General features: G+C 35.9%; 2 protein-coding genes across 2 annotated transcripts; both read right to left on the reverse strand.

Annotated features, from left to right (window-relative positions):
• Nucleotides 1–5,398: 5,398 nt before the first annotated feature.
• On the reverse strand, nucleotides 5,399–7,744 carry LOC132172222 (uncharacterized). The gene is made up of 3 exons (XM_059583684.1): nucleotides 7,166–7,744; nucleotides 6,274–6,333; nucleotides 5,399–5,947 (listed from the first exon to the last, which is right to left on the reverse strand). The coding sequence occupies exons 1-3, from the start codon at nucleotides 7,520–7,522 to the stop codon at nucleotides 5,918–5,920; spliced, it is 447 nt and encodes a 148-aa protein (XP_059439667.1). The 5' UTR covers nucleotides 7,523–7,744; the 3' UTR covers nucleotides 5,399–5,917.
• A 4,149-nt stretch (nucleotides 7,745–11,893) lies between these two features.
• Nucleotides 11,894–13,179, reverse strand: LOC132172949 (uncharacterized). Its single transcript, XM_059584513.1, has 2 exons — nucleotides 12,512–13,179; nucleotides 11,894–12,073 (listed from the first exon to the last, which is right to left on the reverse strand). Exons 1-2 carry the CDS (start codon nucleotides 13,002–13,004, stop codon nucleotides 11,994–11,996), a joined length of 573 nt encoding a protein of 190 aa, XP_059440496.1. The 5' UTR covers nucleotides 13,005–13,179; the 3' UTR covers nucleotides 11,894–11,993.
• Nucleotides 13,180–13,781: the final 602 nt, after the last annotated feature.

A 13,781-nucleotide genomic window follows, 5' to 3' on the forward strand; every position in this document is an offset into this window, starting at 1 on the left:
TTATTTTCCCTCAATTTTTTCCTCTTTTTATTCTTTCCTCCTCATTTATTTTCCCTACACTTTCTGATCTCTCTCCTCTCCTCTCTCTCTCCACGGCAGATCAAAGAAAGCAGAAGAAGGAGAAGAAAAAGAAAGGGAGAAGAGAAGCAGAAGAAAAAGAAGGGAGAAGAGAAGAAGAAGAGAAGCAAAAGAAAAAGAAGGGAGAAGAGAAGAAGAAGAAAAAGAAGGGAGATCGAAGAGAAGAAGAAAAAGAAGGGAGATCGAAGAGAAGAAGAAGAGAAGCATGTTTCTGCGCAGAAGAAAAAAAAAAACAAAAAAAAGGAGGAGAAGAGAAGAGAAGAGAAGAAGATTTTTTACGTTTTTGAAGATTTGTTGGGTTTGACATTTAGGTTTTTGATTTTTCAGATTGTTTTTTTTATTTGGGTTTTGGATTTTTTGATTTGGGTTTTGATTGTTTGAAGATTTTTCAGTGTGGGTTTGGGTTTTTGAAAATGGAGATCGAAAAGAAGTGAGAGAGCGGAGAAAGATTTTGGAGAAAATTTTTGCAGAGATGAGAAAATTTTTTCGTTGTTTTAAAATCTTCGATCTCTACAGAGAAAATTTTTTCGTTGTTTTAAACCCAACAATTTGTTGGGTTTCTCTACACCACTTCACTGCACCAGTGGTGCAGAGAAACGAGTGGTGCAGAGAAATTCGTTTTTCTGCACCACTCAATAAATTAAAAAAAATAAAAAAAAAAAATAAATTAATACATTTTTTAATTGAAAAAAAAAAATTCAGAAAAAATTAAAAAAAAAATTATTTTTTTAAATTAATTTTTAAATTTCTTGACGTGTCAAAAAAAGACACGTCAAAATTTTTTTTTGACGTGTTACATCCAACACGTCAGAAATTTCTGACGTGTTGGATCTAACACGTCAGGAATTTCTGACGTGCCATCTTTGGCGCGTCAGGAATTTCTGACGTGCCATCTTTGGCGCGTCAGGAATTTCTGACGTGCCATCTTTGGCGCGTCAGGAATTTCTGACGTGCCATCTTTGGCGCGTCAGAAATTTTCCATTCCTGACACTTATAATTTTGACGCATGAAACACGTCAAAATTGCCCCGTCAGGAGGATTTACTGACGTGTCAGACCACCTGACACGTCAGAAAATCCATGTCAGTAAAAAGTTGATTTTTTGTAGTGTGAGTCATCCATGGTAAGAGGAAATGTTGAGGAGGGTGGTGTTGAGGGTAATAAGGGGGGGTGATGGGGAGGGTAATGAGGGTGAGGATGAGGATGATGATAATGATGAGGAGGAGGAGAGTGATGAGGCGGCGGAGGACGATAACCAAAATGCAAATGCAAGGGGAGCTGAAAAAGAGAGTGGAAAGGGGTAAGTGCTATGGTGATGTGGTTGATGATGATGATGCAAACTCTGCCATGGCTCGAAGTGACATACTTGTATCCCCTCCTATAAGTGACGAGGAGAATGAGGTTTCATCTGTTGCTAGATGTGTAACTAGGCGAACAGTGGCTCTTGCAGTTGTTGAGGCAGAAACCAAAGACAGTTGGATATGGTTTCTTGAGACTTTGGTCTTAGATCTTGGCACCCCCTGCACAAGGATGAACATTTATTTCTGATAGTCAAAAGGTAACTATATTATAAGTTCATTATGTTTATTTGTTTTTATTTTTCATTGTTTTCATCAAAAGATAACCAAGTGTTGTTTATTATTCATTGTGGTTGTAGGCGCTACAACCAGCGTTTGACGTCGTGCTTCCCTGGGGTGCCATCGGTTCTGTGTGAGGCATTTGTATGCGAACTACAGAGACACAGGTTATCGTAGTCTTGCATTGAAAGACAAGTTATGGGCTGCAGCTGCAACATACACTGAAGCTGAATTCCATAAAGAAATTGATGAATTGAAGCATATAAGCGAGGATGCATACAACTACTTGTCAAATGTTGACCCAAGCTCATAGTCTAGGGCTTGGTTCAATACATTCCCAATGTGTGATCTACTTGTCAACGACCTCTGTGAGTGCTTCAATGCTTACATCCTGAATGCGTCTGACCTGCCGATCATATCCATGTTGGAATTCATAAGGAAGAAGTTGATAAAGAGATATCAAACGAAGAGGGATGGCATCCGCACCATGACTGGTAAGCAATGTCCAAGGGTTGTTACCAAATTTGATGAAATTGGACAGGTTGCTTGGCAATGCTACAGCACATATGATGTGGCTGGGTTATACGAAGTAACACAATAATAAACAGTATGTTGTGAATTTGTTTTGGAAAACTTGTGGCTGTAGATAGTGGGACATGACAAGAATCCCATATGCATATGCAATGTCTGCAATTTGATTTTTTAATGCAAACCCCGAAGATTATGTAAATGATTGGTATATTGTTGAGATGTATAAAAAAGCCTATGATGACATTGTGTATCCAATGCCTGGAAAGGACCAATGGGTAAAGACTAACTACGACCAAGTGGACCCCTCCATAAGTAGAATACAACCAGGGAAGCTCAGAAAAGTAAGGACAAGGGGTCCAAAAGAGCCGATTAATCAATACCATATGAGGAAGGGTGGAGTGAGGATGAGATGCGGCAAATGTAGAGAGATTTGACACAATAGTAGAACATGTCCACGGAATAGAACAGAGACAGTGAATTACAAGAGAGGAAGTAGTAGTGCAAGACAACATGAGGCGAGTTACTACATGTTTTTTTTTTTTTTTTTTTTTTTTCTCCTGTTCATTATATTGTATTATGTTAATATTTGACAAGTTTATTATCATAGGTACAAGACGGTAGTGGTCGGAGTTTACATGGTCAGACCCCAACTCCCCAGCCAACCATTGATGCTACAGTAAGTGATAAACTATTTAAATGCCATTACTCATTGCAATTAGTTCATTACATTTGATTTACCAAGTTTACATCATATTTGCAGAGTTCGCAAGATACTGATGCATTTTCTAGAGGTAGAGGGAGTACTAGGGGTAGAGGTAGAGGTCAGTTTCAACCTACCCCAGAAGGGTCTACGAGACTGCAAAGAGGTGGACCAAGGACTAAGGGTGGAGGTAGAGGTCAGTTTCAGGGAACAGTCCACATAGTCAGATTGTATGGGCCCTCTCAACATCAAACACCACAGTCTTAGGGCAATGCTAGTGTGAGCAAACTATTTATGATATTATTTCATTGTGATGCATTTTACTTTTGAATGACACAATAAAATGTTATTTCAATTATAATAGTATTTCAATTATTTAATATTGTAAAATGTTACATAGTTTCAGGGTACTGTCAACACTGTAAGGTTGTATGGACCTCCTCATATGCAGTCCGCACAATCTCAGAGGAATGCTAGTGTTTATTTTGTTAAATTATTATACACTTCAATTTAACTTGAAGAATGATGTTAATTAAATGATATTATTATGTTTAGAAGAATCGATAAACTACTCAATCGATTCATTTGACACGTGGATTATTACAGGTTGGGTTGGATTTTTTTTGTTTAAACTGTAATAAGAGTATGAGTGAAGTTAATGAAAGTTCACAAAAAATTATTAATATATATATATTTGCGGTTAAAAACCAAAAGGGAAAAATGGGCGATGGGATTCATCATCACTCACAGCTCTGAATGCATGATTCTTTGACTTCTTACTCCAGCTTGGTGCCAAAGATTCCATATTGTCTACTTCCCCAAGCGTCACTTTTAGAGAGGTAATATGATTTAAGGCAAAACTGTGTCCATGGTGGAATTCTTGGAACACTTTTTATCTCCCTACCATCATCACTCACAGTTAGCCCAAATAATTTGTTTAGCTTCAGTTTTAATACATTAGCAGGAGAGGGCAATCATTTCTCCTATCATGGATGAAGACAACACAAATTAAGTAGAATCCAACAATGCAAAAGCAGCATAGATAAAAGAAAGTAGCATATGAATCTGGTTTACATATATAGGAAGAATGGACTTTGTAGAAGCACTAAAAACAACACTTAATATTTTAAGGCAATAATTTCGATAACCACAACCTCCTATGGTGGGAGGATATCGTTATAAAAACCCATTGGAGATGCTCAGAACACTATAGCCGTATTGCCTTAAAGTACGCATCAACTGAAATCTCGTGAACTAATGCATCGTGTGGTGAAGAAATATCCGTCAGAGATTGACATTGAAATTCTATAGTGAGTCGAAGAAGAGGAAGAGCGGATAGATTATCAATATTGGCGAAAATGTTTGTCGCCATACTTGATAGAGCTCAAAACTCCTCAAGAAATAAACCTAGACGAATTTGCAAATCACCCACGGCTACTTGTCAGTGTTGGAGAAAGAGAGAGGGGATGAAATGAAAACTAAGAGGATCGAGAGAGATGGTAGTTTTACACCTTTCTCTGTGGTCTTCTAATCACACCATTTATAAGGAAATGTGGTCTATCCGTGGGGTGAGGGTTCAAAATAAAATTTATAAAAAAGAAAAAAGAAAAAAAGGTAATGTTATTTTGAAGGGTGAGAACCGAGGCAAATTGAAGGCAAACTTAAAATTCATTTAAGAAGCTGCATCTACTTGCCACGTATGAACATTGTGAAACTGCACCTGCCCTTGCAGACAGCAATAAAAACCAAGTAATAGTTCACACACTTTTACCTCTCTTGTCTTTTTTTTTTTTTTAGTACATTTATGTTTGAGAAATGCTTGGTTGCAATAAAATGTCCATGATTTGGCCATAAATGTCCACGTGGCCAGAATTTTAATTTGAAAAAAAAAAAAAAAAAAAAAAAAAAAAAACCTCTTTGCTCTCTTCTTGATATGGTTATTGGTCTAGTGTGACCCATTTTATGGCTAGGTATGTAAAACAAATCAAAGCATCTTTTTTTCATAGCCATATATGAGCATTCCCTCAAGGCTTTGTGTGAATTATCTTTATTCCGAAATGAGGTTTTCTCTTATCTTGTTCAAGACATAAAGCTAGAAGTTGATTTAGCATCCGTTAATATTGAAGTAATTGAATATGTACTTTCCAGGGTGTGATCTTTGAATTATATTTCCATTGAGATTTCCTGCATTTTCTGTGAATGTAGTTGAATTATTTTTCCATTCAGATTTCCTGCATTTTCTGTGAATGTAGGTATGTTCAATTCTTTTTACTAATTCAATGAGCATGCATTGTACTTTTTCTTTTCCTCTTGGATGAATTTTAAGATAGATATAACAATATTGTCTGTGATAAAGATGATAAACCTCGTATAGATATAGATGGAACTGGTTTCATATCTGGAACTGGTTTAGCATTTGGCTTTGCTTTGCCCTCATAATATTTATAAAGGAGAGCAAATCAGAGATGAAAATATTGAGGTTTGTGATACTGTATTGTTTCCTTTTAACATTCAAGGGGAGCAAAAAAAGTTTAGTTTATAGGAACTGATAAACACAAGGATAAATTTACCTATTAAAAAAGTAAATAAATAAAACAACAACAACAAATGAGTTAAGGAAAACAATATTCTAAGGCAACAACTGCGATAACCACGACCTCCTATGATCGTCGGACATCCTTATGAAATCCCATTGGACTTGCTCAGAAGCAAGAAATACACTAATTGCCTCAAAGTAAGTATCAACTGATGACTCGTGAAATAGCTCATTGAGCAATTTCATACATTGACGCCTGGGATGAGCTGATGTGCATGTGCTATGCACGGTCGAAGAAAGCGGGATATAGTGGTAAGAGTTGACACGTGTGAGATCTGTCTTCGCCTTTGCTATTTTTTGAACTTCTTTGGGCATATTGCTACTAGGCCCCATAGAAATGTCACCATCGCCTAGCTTGCCCTTACCCTGAAATGACCACTCATCGAGCATTGGTCCTTTTTCCTTACTTTTGGGACTATGACCGCTTGTGTCCCTTCTAGCCGAACGTCCCAAAGCTTTTTTTCACCTAAAATTCCAGTTGTTAGAAAGTAGTCAAAGCAACGTGTGTTTAGTGTTTAAACTATTACCAATTTAATACGCTCCCACATAATTGGCGACAGTGTTAGTGATGGGATCCCACCCAAATCCAGATTTGCCACGTAGGAGTTCTGAGAACTCACTAGTTACGTACGAAAAAATGGAAAAAATGAACGTACATAACTATTGGGCATGTAACATGGAAAACATAGTAGGCATTGCAACCATTACGAGCATATAAAAAATCGGAGGCTCAGTACAGCAATCAATGCAATCAAGAACAATCAGTCATTCTACAGAGAAGGTATGTCTTACCTTGAGAGTGCTGGTTTGCTGCATGCAATCCCTTTGAGTGCTGCTTCTAAGGAAATAGGGCTGCATATCATGAATGTAATAGGTCAGTCAAAGTATCGTGAATGTTAAAAAGAAAACTATCACTCTGGAACCAATTTATTTCCAAGATTCAAGTATACAATAATGAATATACAATATCCAAAAAAAACACATGAATGGACAAGCTTGATAGTGGGAAAAGTTAGTACCGTAATGTTACCTGTCCATTTAGTGCACATATTGTACTTATGGTAATATGTAGACATCACTTATGTTTGTTAGATATTTTTGTCTAAATATTTGATTGGCTAAATTTCGTGATTAAAACTATTGTAAGTTATCCCCATATGTTTTTGGAGCTTTTGTAACATTTACAGGAGGTTAGTGCTGTCTGTTCGCTTGACCATTCTCTAGCCATTCGACCGTTACAAATAACACTGAAGATGTCAATGTTGTCCGTTCGACAACCGTTCTCGTGGACGATCCAACGCAGCAAGAACAAACTTTCCCCAATCCTCTCTCTTACCCGCTATTCTCAATTATTCATATGCGCTTTTTAGAGTGTTTATTAATGCCTAAATTGGATCTCTGTTCATAGGGATTGACGAGTTCACCTACCACTAACAATCTAGTTTTTCTTCTTCTCCTTTTTATTCTCTTATATAGAACTCCTTAAAAGAAAAACCAAGATTGACATTAAAACCTTGAAAATAATATCTTTCCAAAGCATAAAAGAAATGATCAAAATAAACAATCTCTAACCTGAAAAGAGGTACTAAGACCCCAAAAGAAAGAAAAAGATTAAAGAAGAAAAAAAAGGGCATACATAACAGTTTACAATTGAAGCAAGAAGTAAAAGGGTTTGAAAGTATACCTTCGAAGAACGTGTTCTTGGCCTGCTGAGGAGGGTCTGCCTACGAGGGTTCTTGCGGGTAGGGGAGTGGGAACTAGAGGAAGAACAGCATTGGGCACTGTCGGAAGACATAAGATATGGGATTTCGGTAGAAATTGGGTGCCCTTTCAAGCAAGGTCTCCGTGCACTGTATTCGGATCCCCTCAATCCTCGCTTATCGGCAAATTCCCCGGAAAAATCTGCGCATGTCACTCCTCGCTCAGCAAGCACAGCTCTCTGCTTGAACCTATTTGCATACAGCTTCTTCACTTCTTTGGTTTTGAAGGTGTTGGAGTAGTATTTCTGTGACCGAGAGCATTTCTTGGATGTTCCTTCCATGGTACCTACACACTTAACCCCAAAATGAGTGGAAATCGCAGAGAATATCTCATGAGGTAACTATGTATGCGAAACGACAAAGAACATGTGAAATCAAGGCTTAAAAATATCACTAAAGCATTACATCAAACACTTGATGTTCATTACCGTTAGAAATGTGAGCAATGATTCATGGCTTGATGAAGGATTATCACAAAACAAGGTTTTAAGCCTAAATATATCAAGCCATAATCACTCCAAGAAAAACAAGAGGAATTTGACCAACTGCACATCATTGAGAAATTACATCAAACATGTGATGCGTGTTAAGTTTTGAGCAAGGCCAAAAATGGAAACAAATGCTTATATCCCTCACAATCAAAGCTTAAACCATAATGACAATAAACAAGAGCAATTCAAGTCATGAATCAAGGTAAGTGGCTCAAGAATGTCATTTAGACATTTTGTCAAACATGTGGTGTGCACAAATATTTAGTCATGTGAAAAGATCTCATGGATAATGGAAAATCATACCAAAATATATCACAAACAATGTGTATAACACAACCAGAATCAAGCATAACAATTAACAAGAAATGAGACAAGATTAAATCGTGGGAATCATACCTTAGATGAAATGAGATTGAAACAGGGTGGAACCAGGACTTTTAGTGTTGGGGACGAAGGTACATAGATACATATAATTTTTCTATATATGCACGTTTGTGCGTATTTATGTAAAATAAAAACAAAAAGTCTCAAATTTAATTTTATAGTAAATCATAAGTCATTAATATATACAAAAGTTACATGCCTATAAAATCATTTTAGAATATCTATTAATCATAACACACACAAAGGCAACTTACAAAACTAAAGCAAATCATGTGGGTAACGACAGTTCTAGTCATTTTATGGAAAAAATATACAAGGTTACACTCTTAAAAAAATAAAAATTGCTATAGTCAGATAGCCTTGGCCCTTGTAGGAAAAAAACAAAAAAGAAAGAAATCTATAACTCTCCCAAGAACCTTATTGGTTCTCTACACGATATACACACATAAAAAACAAAAAATAAAATAAAATAGATAAAGCCTTACAAAGTGCCGAATTCCTTACGGGAGCTTTGTAGGTTTGATGGCAGAGTCGCAGAGAAGAGAGAGAAAAGCTTCAACTTTTTTAGCTGTTGAGCAATGAGCAATAAAATGAGAGGCAGAATCCAAAGAACAATAGCTTTCATTTGTTATAATCTGAGTAGAGGAGACTCAAGAGAGGATGATAATATGAGAAGAGACATTTAGGTGATGAGTTTGATGGCAGTGGGCAGAGAAGAGACATGACACTAGAGTCTACACATAGTTCAAAGCCAAGTAAAGTTGCTTCAAAATCTCAAATCAAATTAGAGATCCTGTTAGAAGCCAACGAGTATGGTCTATGTGGAGACATTTTTGACAAATTGTAACTTTTTTATAGAATATTTCTATCTAAAAATTTCAATTTTTGAAAACTAGTTACAAAGTTAGATTTTTTGTGAATTTTTGTTTTTTAAAGTTTCGTACTTCTCTCTGCAGCTTAAGAAAAGCTGTCACTGCACGTGCAGCCTGCTATGCTATCTTGTCTATGACCTCAAAAAAAGAGCTTTGTAGGTCTCTCTGCAGGAAGAGTCAAGAGGGGAGCAAAATGAAACAAAAATATTATTTGGGAGGACAAATATAATATTTTAGAGGAACAAACTTGAAAAAACCATATATTTTGGGGAAATTTTAAAAACTTTCGTCCCCCCAAAGCAACAAGTAAGTCCGCCCTTGGGTGTTTGGCAACGGACTCTACTTTTGCAGCTCACACGATCTCGTGGTTCCAGGAGCACGGTTTCAGCATTTCAAATCCAGCCCATGTTTACGAAAATACCCTTCTCATCAATCTACACTAAATTGTTCTCTTTCTCTTTTGAGTTTCTTGATGGACGATTCCCATATATGATGGCAGTGTTTGGAAATGTCCTGGGCTGGTACTGTACCAGGCCCTCTCTCAATCCTAAAAAAAAAAAAATTTCACCTCAAAATTAATCTCAACATCTCTACTTTCTATATCACATCAATCATTTTTATTATTATTATTCAAATAAAAAAATTACTACAAAACAAATTTTTTTCACTCTTTCCCATAAATCATTTTCACTAAAACCAACCAAACATATATTCCTAAAAAAGTGCTACAATACACGTATCTATAATATTCATCCTAATATTCGTGTGAAAATTGTATTCATCCTCAACACATTTCTATAATATTTTTTTAGATTGTTATTAAAATCTCGTTTTTATTGATTGATAAACATGATACTAATCCAGCTTGTTTTTACGGCATTGTTGGGTTGGTCAATATTGCTATAAATGAAGAGCGAAAAGTTTACAACATTTTGAGTATTTGAACTCGTGTATGAATATTTTAAACGGAATCAACTTTTTAGAGTATTTGAGTTAAAAGAGTATCGACAGTGGCTTAAATATTCACCCTTTTTAGCCAAAATAGCTAAACAAATTTATAAAAGTTTTCTCCACCCAACTATGTTAAAAAATTAAAAAAAAAAAAAAAATTGCAAGACGTGCACCATTCATGAATCCATTTCATATTTGATTATGTCTTGGTGATAAACTCACTTGTATTACTATGCAAAGAACTTAAATTTGAACATACTATTACATTCAAATCCATATGGCTTGAGACACCTTAACTTTAAAATTCTATCTTACATGTCAGCACATGATTACTCAATTAATCAAGACCTAAAAAAGAGCCACTATAACCTTTGACGCTCTCAAAGCAATGTAATTGGAATTGTCTTTTCCTTTAAAGTCATTCTCGGCCTATTTGGAGTACATACTTAGAGTTTGTTTGGATGTGCATTTGATGAGCTTAAAAATGTGTTTGACACTCAAAAAGTCCTACTTTTACTCTCAGGCCAAACCGAAATATGCCCTAAATAGATGAACCCCATAATAAAACTGAGTTTAACTTGCCCCAAGTAGATGAACATTGTGCCATGTGAGTTATCCATTCCCATTTCACTTGAATATTATAAGTATTGGTTAATATACAAACAAACAAGCATTGAAAAAAAAAATAATAAATAAATAAATAAATTGGTTAATTAGTACCAAATAAATAATGACATCAATGAATTACAAACAAGCAGTATTGAAAAAAAAAAAAAAAAAAGAAAAGATTTTTTTTAAATTGATAATCCTTATACATAATGACTTAATTAATAATCTTGTTCTTTTCTCTCTTATTTTTCTTTCCCCCCCCCACCTTCCATAATTTCGATCCCCATCCCTAGGGGAAAAGATCCAGTGAGGGCTGTTTTTGTTGTTGGTTTGGTTTTTCTCTATGAAGCAAATTGTTACAAAAATAATAATAATAATCTTGCCTCATCAACATGTCATCACTAATTGTTAAACGGTGTCAACATCCTAAATGATTCATGTCATGTCATGTCATGGTCTTTCTCTCATCCATTTAAATCACCATTAGATCTATGGCGTTATACATTCAATGGTAATTTTGAGAAGTAAAACGATGAGAGAAGAACTATAAAAGGATGTAAATGATCTCAATGGATTAATCATTTCTCGAAAAATATGTGCCAAATTTTACCTGCTTAAATGTGATTTTTTTTTTCTCCTAGGTGAAGATTTTGATTTTGAATTTTTTTTTTTAAAAAAATATATAGGACCCCATAGGTAAAAGTGTAGCTTCCACATATATAATGGTTTATCTCTCATTAAACATTCAACCTACAAGGGAAAGGCTTTCTGTATTGAACAACTTAATTAGAATTAAGAGCTTAGGAAAAAGAAATAGAAAAAGGAACCCAAACAAAGCACAATAAGCTACATTGTAACTCTGTCTTTTTATGTCTTTATAAAATTGATGTGCCATTTAAAATTACCATTAAATTTGAGATGAATCATTATTAAATTTTTTTAGAGAATAAAAATGAAAAAAAAAATAGTACTAAGCAAGAAATTGATCTAATGATTTACATGAACATTTGAATAGTACATGTCTTTAATTGAATGTGCTGGTGGTGTTACTTTACCAAGTCTTACACAAAATTTGGTTACATGAGTATGCTCTGCCCTAATTAGAGACTTTTAGATTCAAAATGAAACAGAAGAGAAGGAGAAATAGATCAACTGGGTGAGAGCATAATCATTTTCTAACCAAAGTTCCTCATCAATGCCAATAAAACCCCCCAGAAATCAAGCAAGCTGCACCATCTTTTTCTTTCTTTTTTTTGTTTTTTTGTTTTTTTTGTTTTTTTGTTTTTTTTTTTTTGGTTGACAGTAGTAGTGTAGTACAAGTAACACAATTACAGAAAACCCTACTAAACCTTAAGCGACATCTTTCTCTCTTTCTGTCTGCCCCATTTTTGTTGTCTTTCTGCCTCATTCTAGAACTCTGTGTCTGTACAAAGCCATCCAACGCTTCAAAAGGACTGCATCACAGAACAAGCAACGGCTTGTGCCCAATGCCTCAACTTTGTTTTTACTTGTTGAGGATCATCCCCTGCAAACCCCACCAAAAAAAAAACATCATTAAACAACAAAAATAAGCAAAATTCATTCGCTTCGATTCGCTTAAGCTTTTGAAATAAGTGTTGAATTAAAATGATATCAGAATCAAAAATCCTGAATTCAAATCTTATCTTCCTCATTCACCTCATATTCCAATCAAATATTTTATGCATTGGGGCTTGTTAAATTCATCGATTCCTATTACCGTAAGTGATTTGATGATGCTTATATACGTACGGAAATGTTTCTTGTCATTACAATACATTTAATTTAACATGGCATCAGAACTTTGTTTACATCGTTCACTCTAGCAATATAAATTAGATAATTAAATTCATATTTTTCTTAATTTGGGAATGGTAGGCTTAAAGAATAATTAATAATATATTAATTGAAGTTCAAAATGTCAACGGTAATATAGAAACTTTACCTGGACCGCAGATCTTCCATGAATCGGGATCACTACGGGGGCTCTCGAAAGATGACGACCGGCCCTCAAGAGACGATGTAGAGTTACGGCTCTGCGGCGTCGAGACAGGACTCGTAGACAGTTGCCGATTCACCGCAAAATAAAGGTCGAGAGCCGGCAAAGTGCTGCAAAGTCTCTGACCGTCTTCCTCGTTGAACCCGAACCCAAGCTCTATGCACCCTTTGAGCTCGTGCAAGTCCTCGTCGGTGAGGTCATCGGAATCGTTATTAATGCCGTTCTTCTTGCGCTCCTGTCGAAGAATCTGACGGCGCCGCCTCTCCCACGCAATGTCGCGCGACGTCTCGCACATCGAAAGCTGCTTCGACAATCGCTTGCTGCTCTTCCATGGCGGCGGCGTCAGCAGCATTTGCTGCAGCTCTTCGTCGTCCGACCCGCACAACGACGGCGACGATGACGACGACGACATTCTCTTCGACCGTTGCTCACCCTCCATTTTCTCCTTCTTTTTGTCAACAAAAAAAAAACACCGCTCAAGATGATTCTTCTTCTTTTGGTGGCTGGGGCAGCGACTGAGCCGCCCCTTCAGCCTGGCTTGCTTTTTGTCCGAAGGTGTTGGATGGGGGTGGGGAAATTTTGCTTGTTAATGGGAACTCACCAGCCCAACCGGCTCAACCAGGAGAAGCTGTATAGGCCTTTAATGGAGGCTCACGCCCATCTATGGAGTTTCTGTTAATTTTTTACCGTTCGTTTGTAACCGTCAGCAGCAATCTCTACGTTAATTTTAGGAGGTGGGAGTCAATTTTTAGCAGATTTTGTTCTGTTTGTTTGGAGGGTTCAGCTGCATTCCAGTAAAATATATTTATACGCAGAGTAATACGGTGCGTTCCGATTTTCAAGGTTCTAGTATATACGATAGAAATGGTTAGTTGAGTTGACAGTTATTACGTCGTTGGTATTTCCAGTACATTTGGTTTACATACTACAAACTATCACGTATTAATTTCAGGTAGAAAATAAATCTATATTTATATATTTGTTGCATTTTTATATCATTTTTTGCTAAATTAAGCACATTTTGTTGTAATCCAACCTCCAGAATCATCAAGGAGGTTAAATAAACACTCTCTCTCTCTCTTTCTATATATATATATAGGAACTGCTAAGTGTTTTTCTAATGTGTTCTTGGTGTTTCTCTAATTATGATGTAGTTTATATATATATATATATATATATAATTACAATTTGAGGCAAATGGGTAGATTGTGACAAA

The sequence above is a fragment of the Corylus avellana genome, chromosome ca2 (assembly GCF_901000735.1).
Source record: "Corylus avellana chromosome ca2, CavTom2PMs-1.0".
Taxonomy (NCBI): Eukaryota; Viridiplantae; Streptophyta; class Magnoliopsida; order Fagales; family Betulaceae; genus Corylus; species Corylus avellana.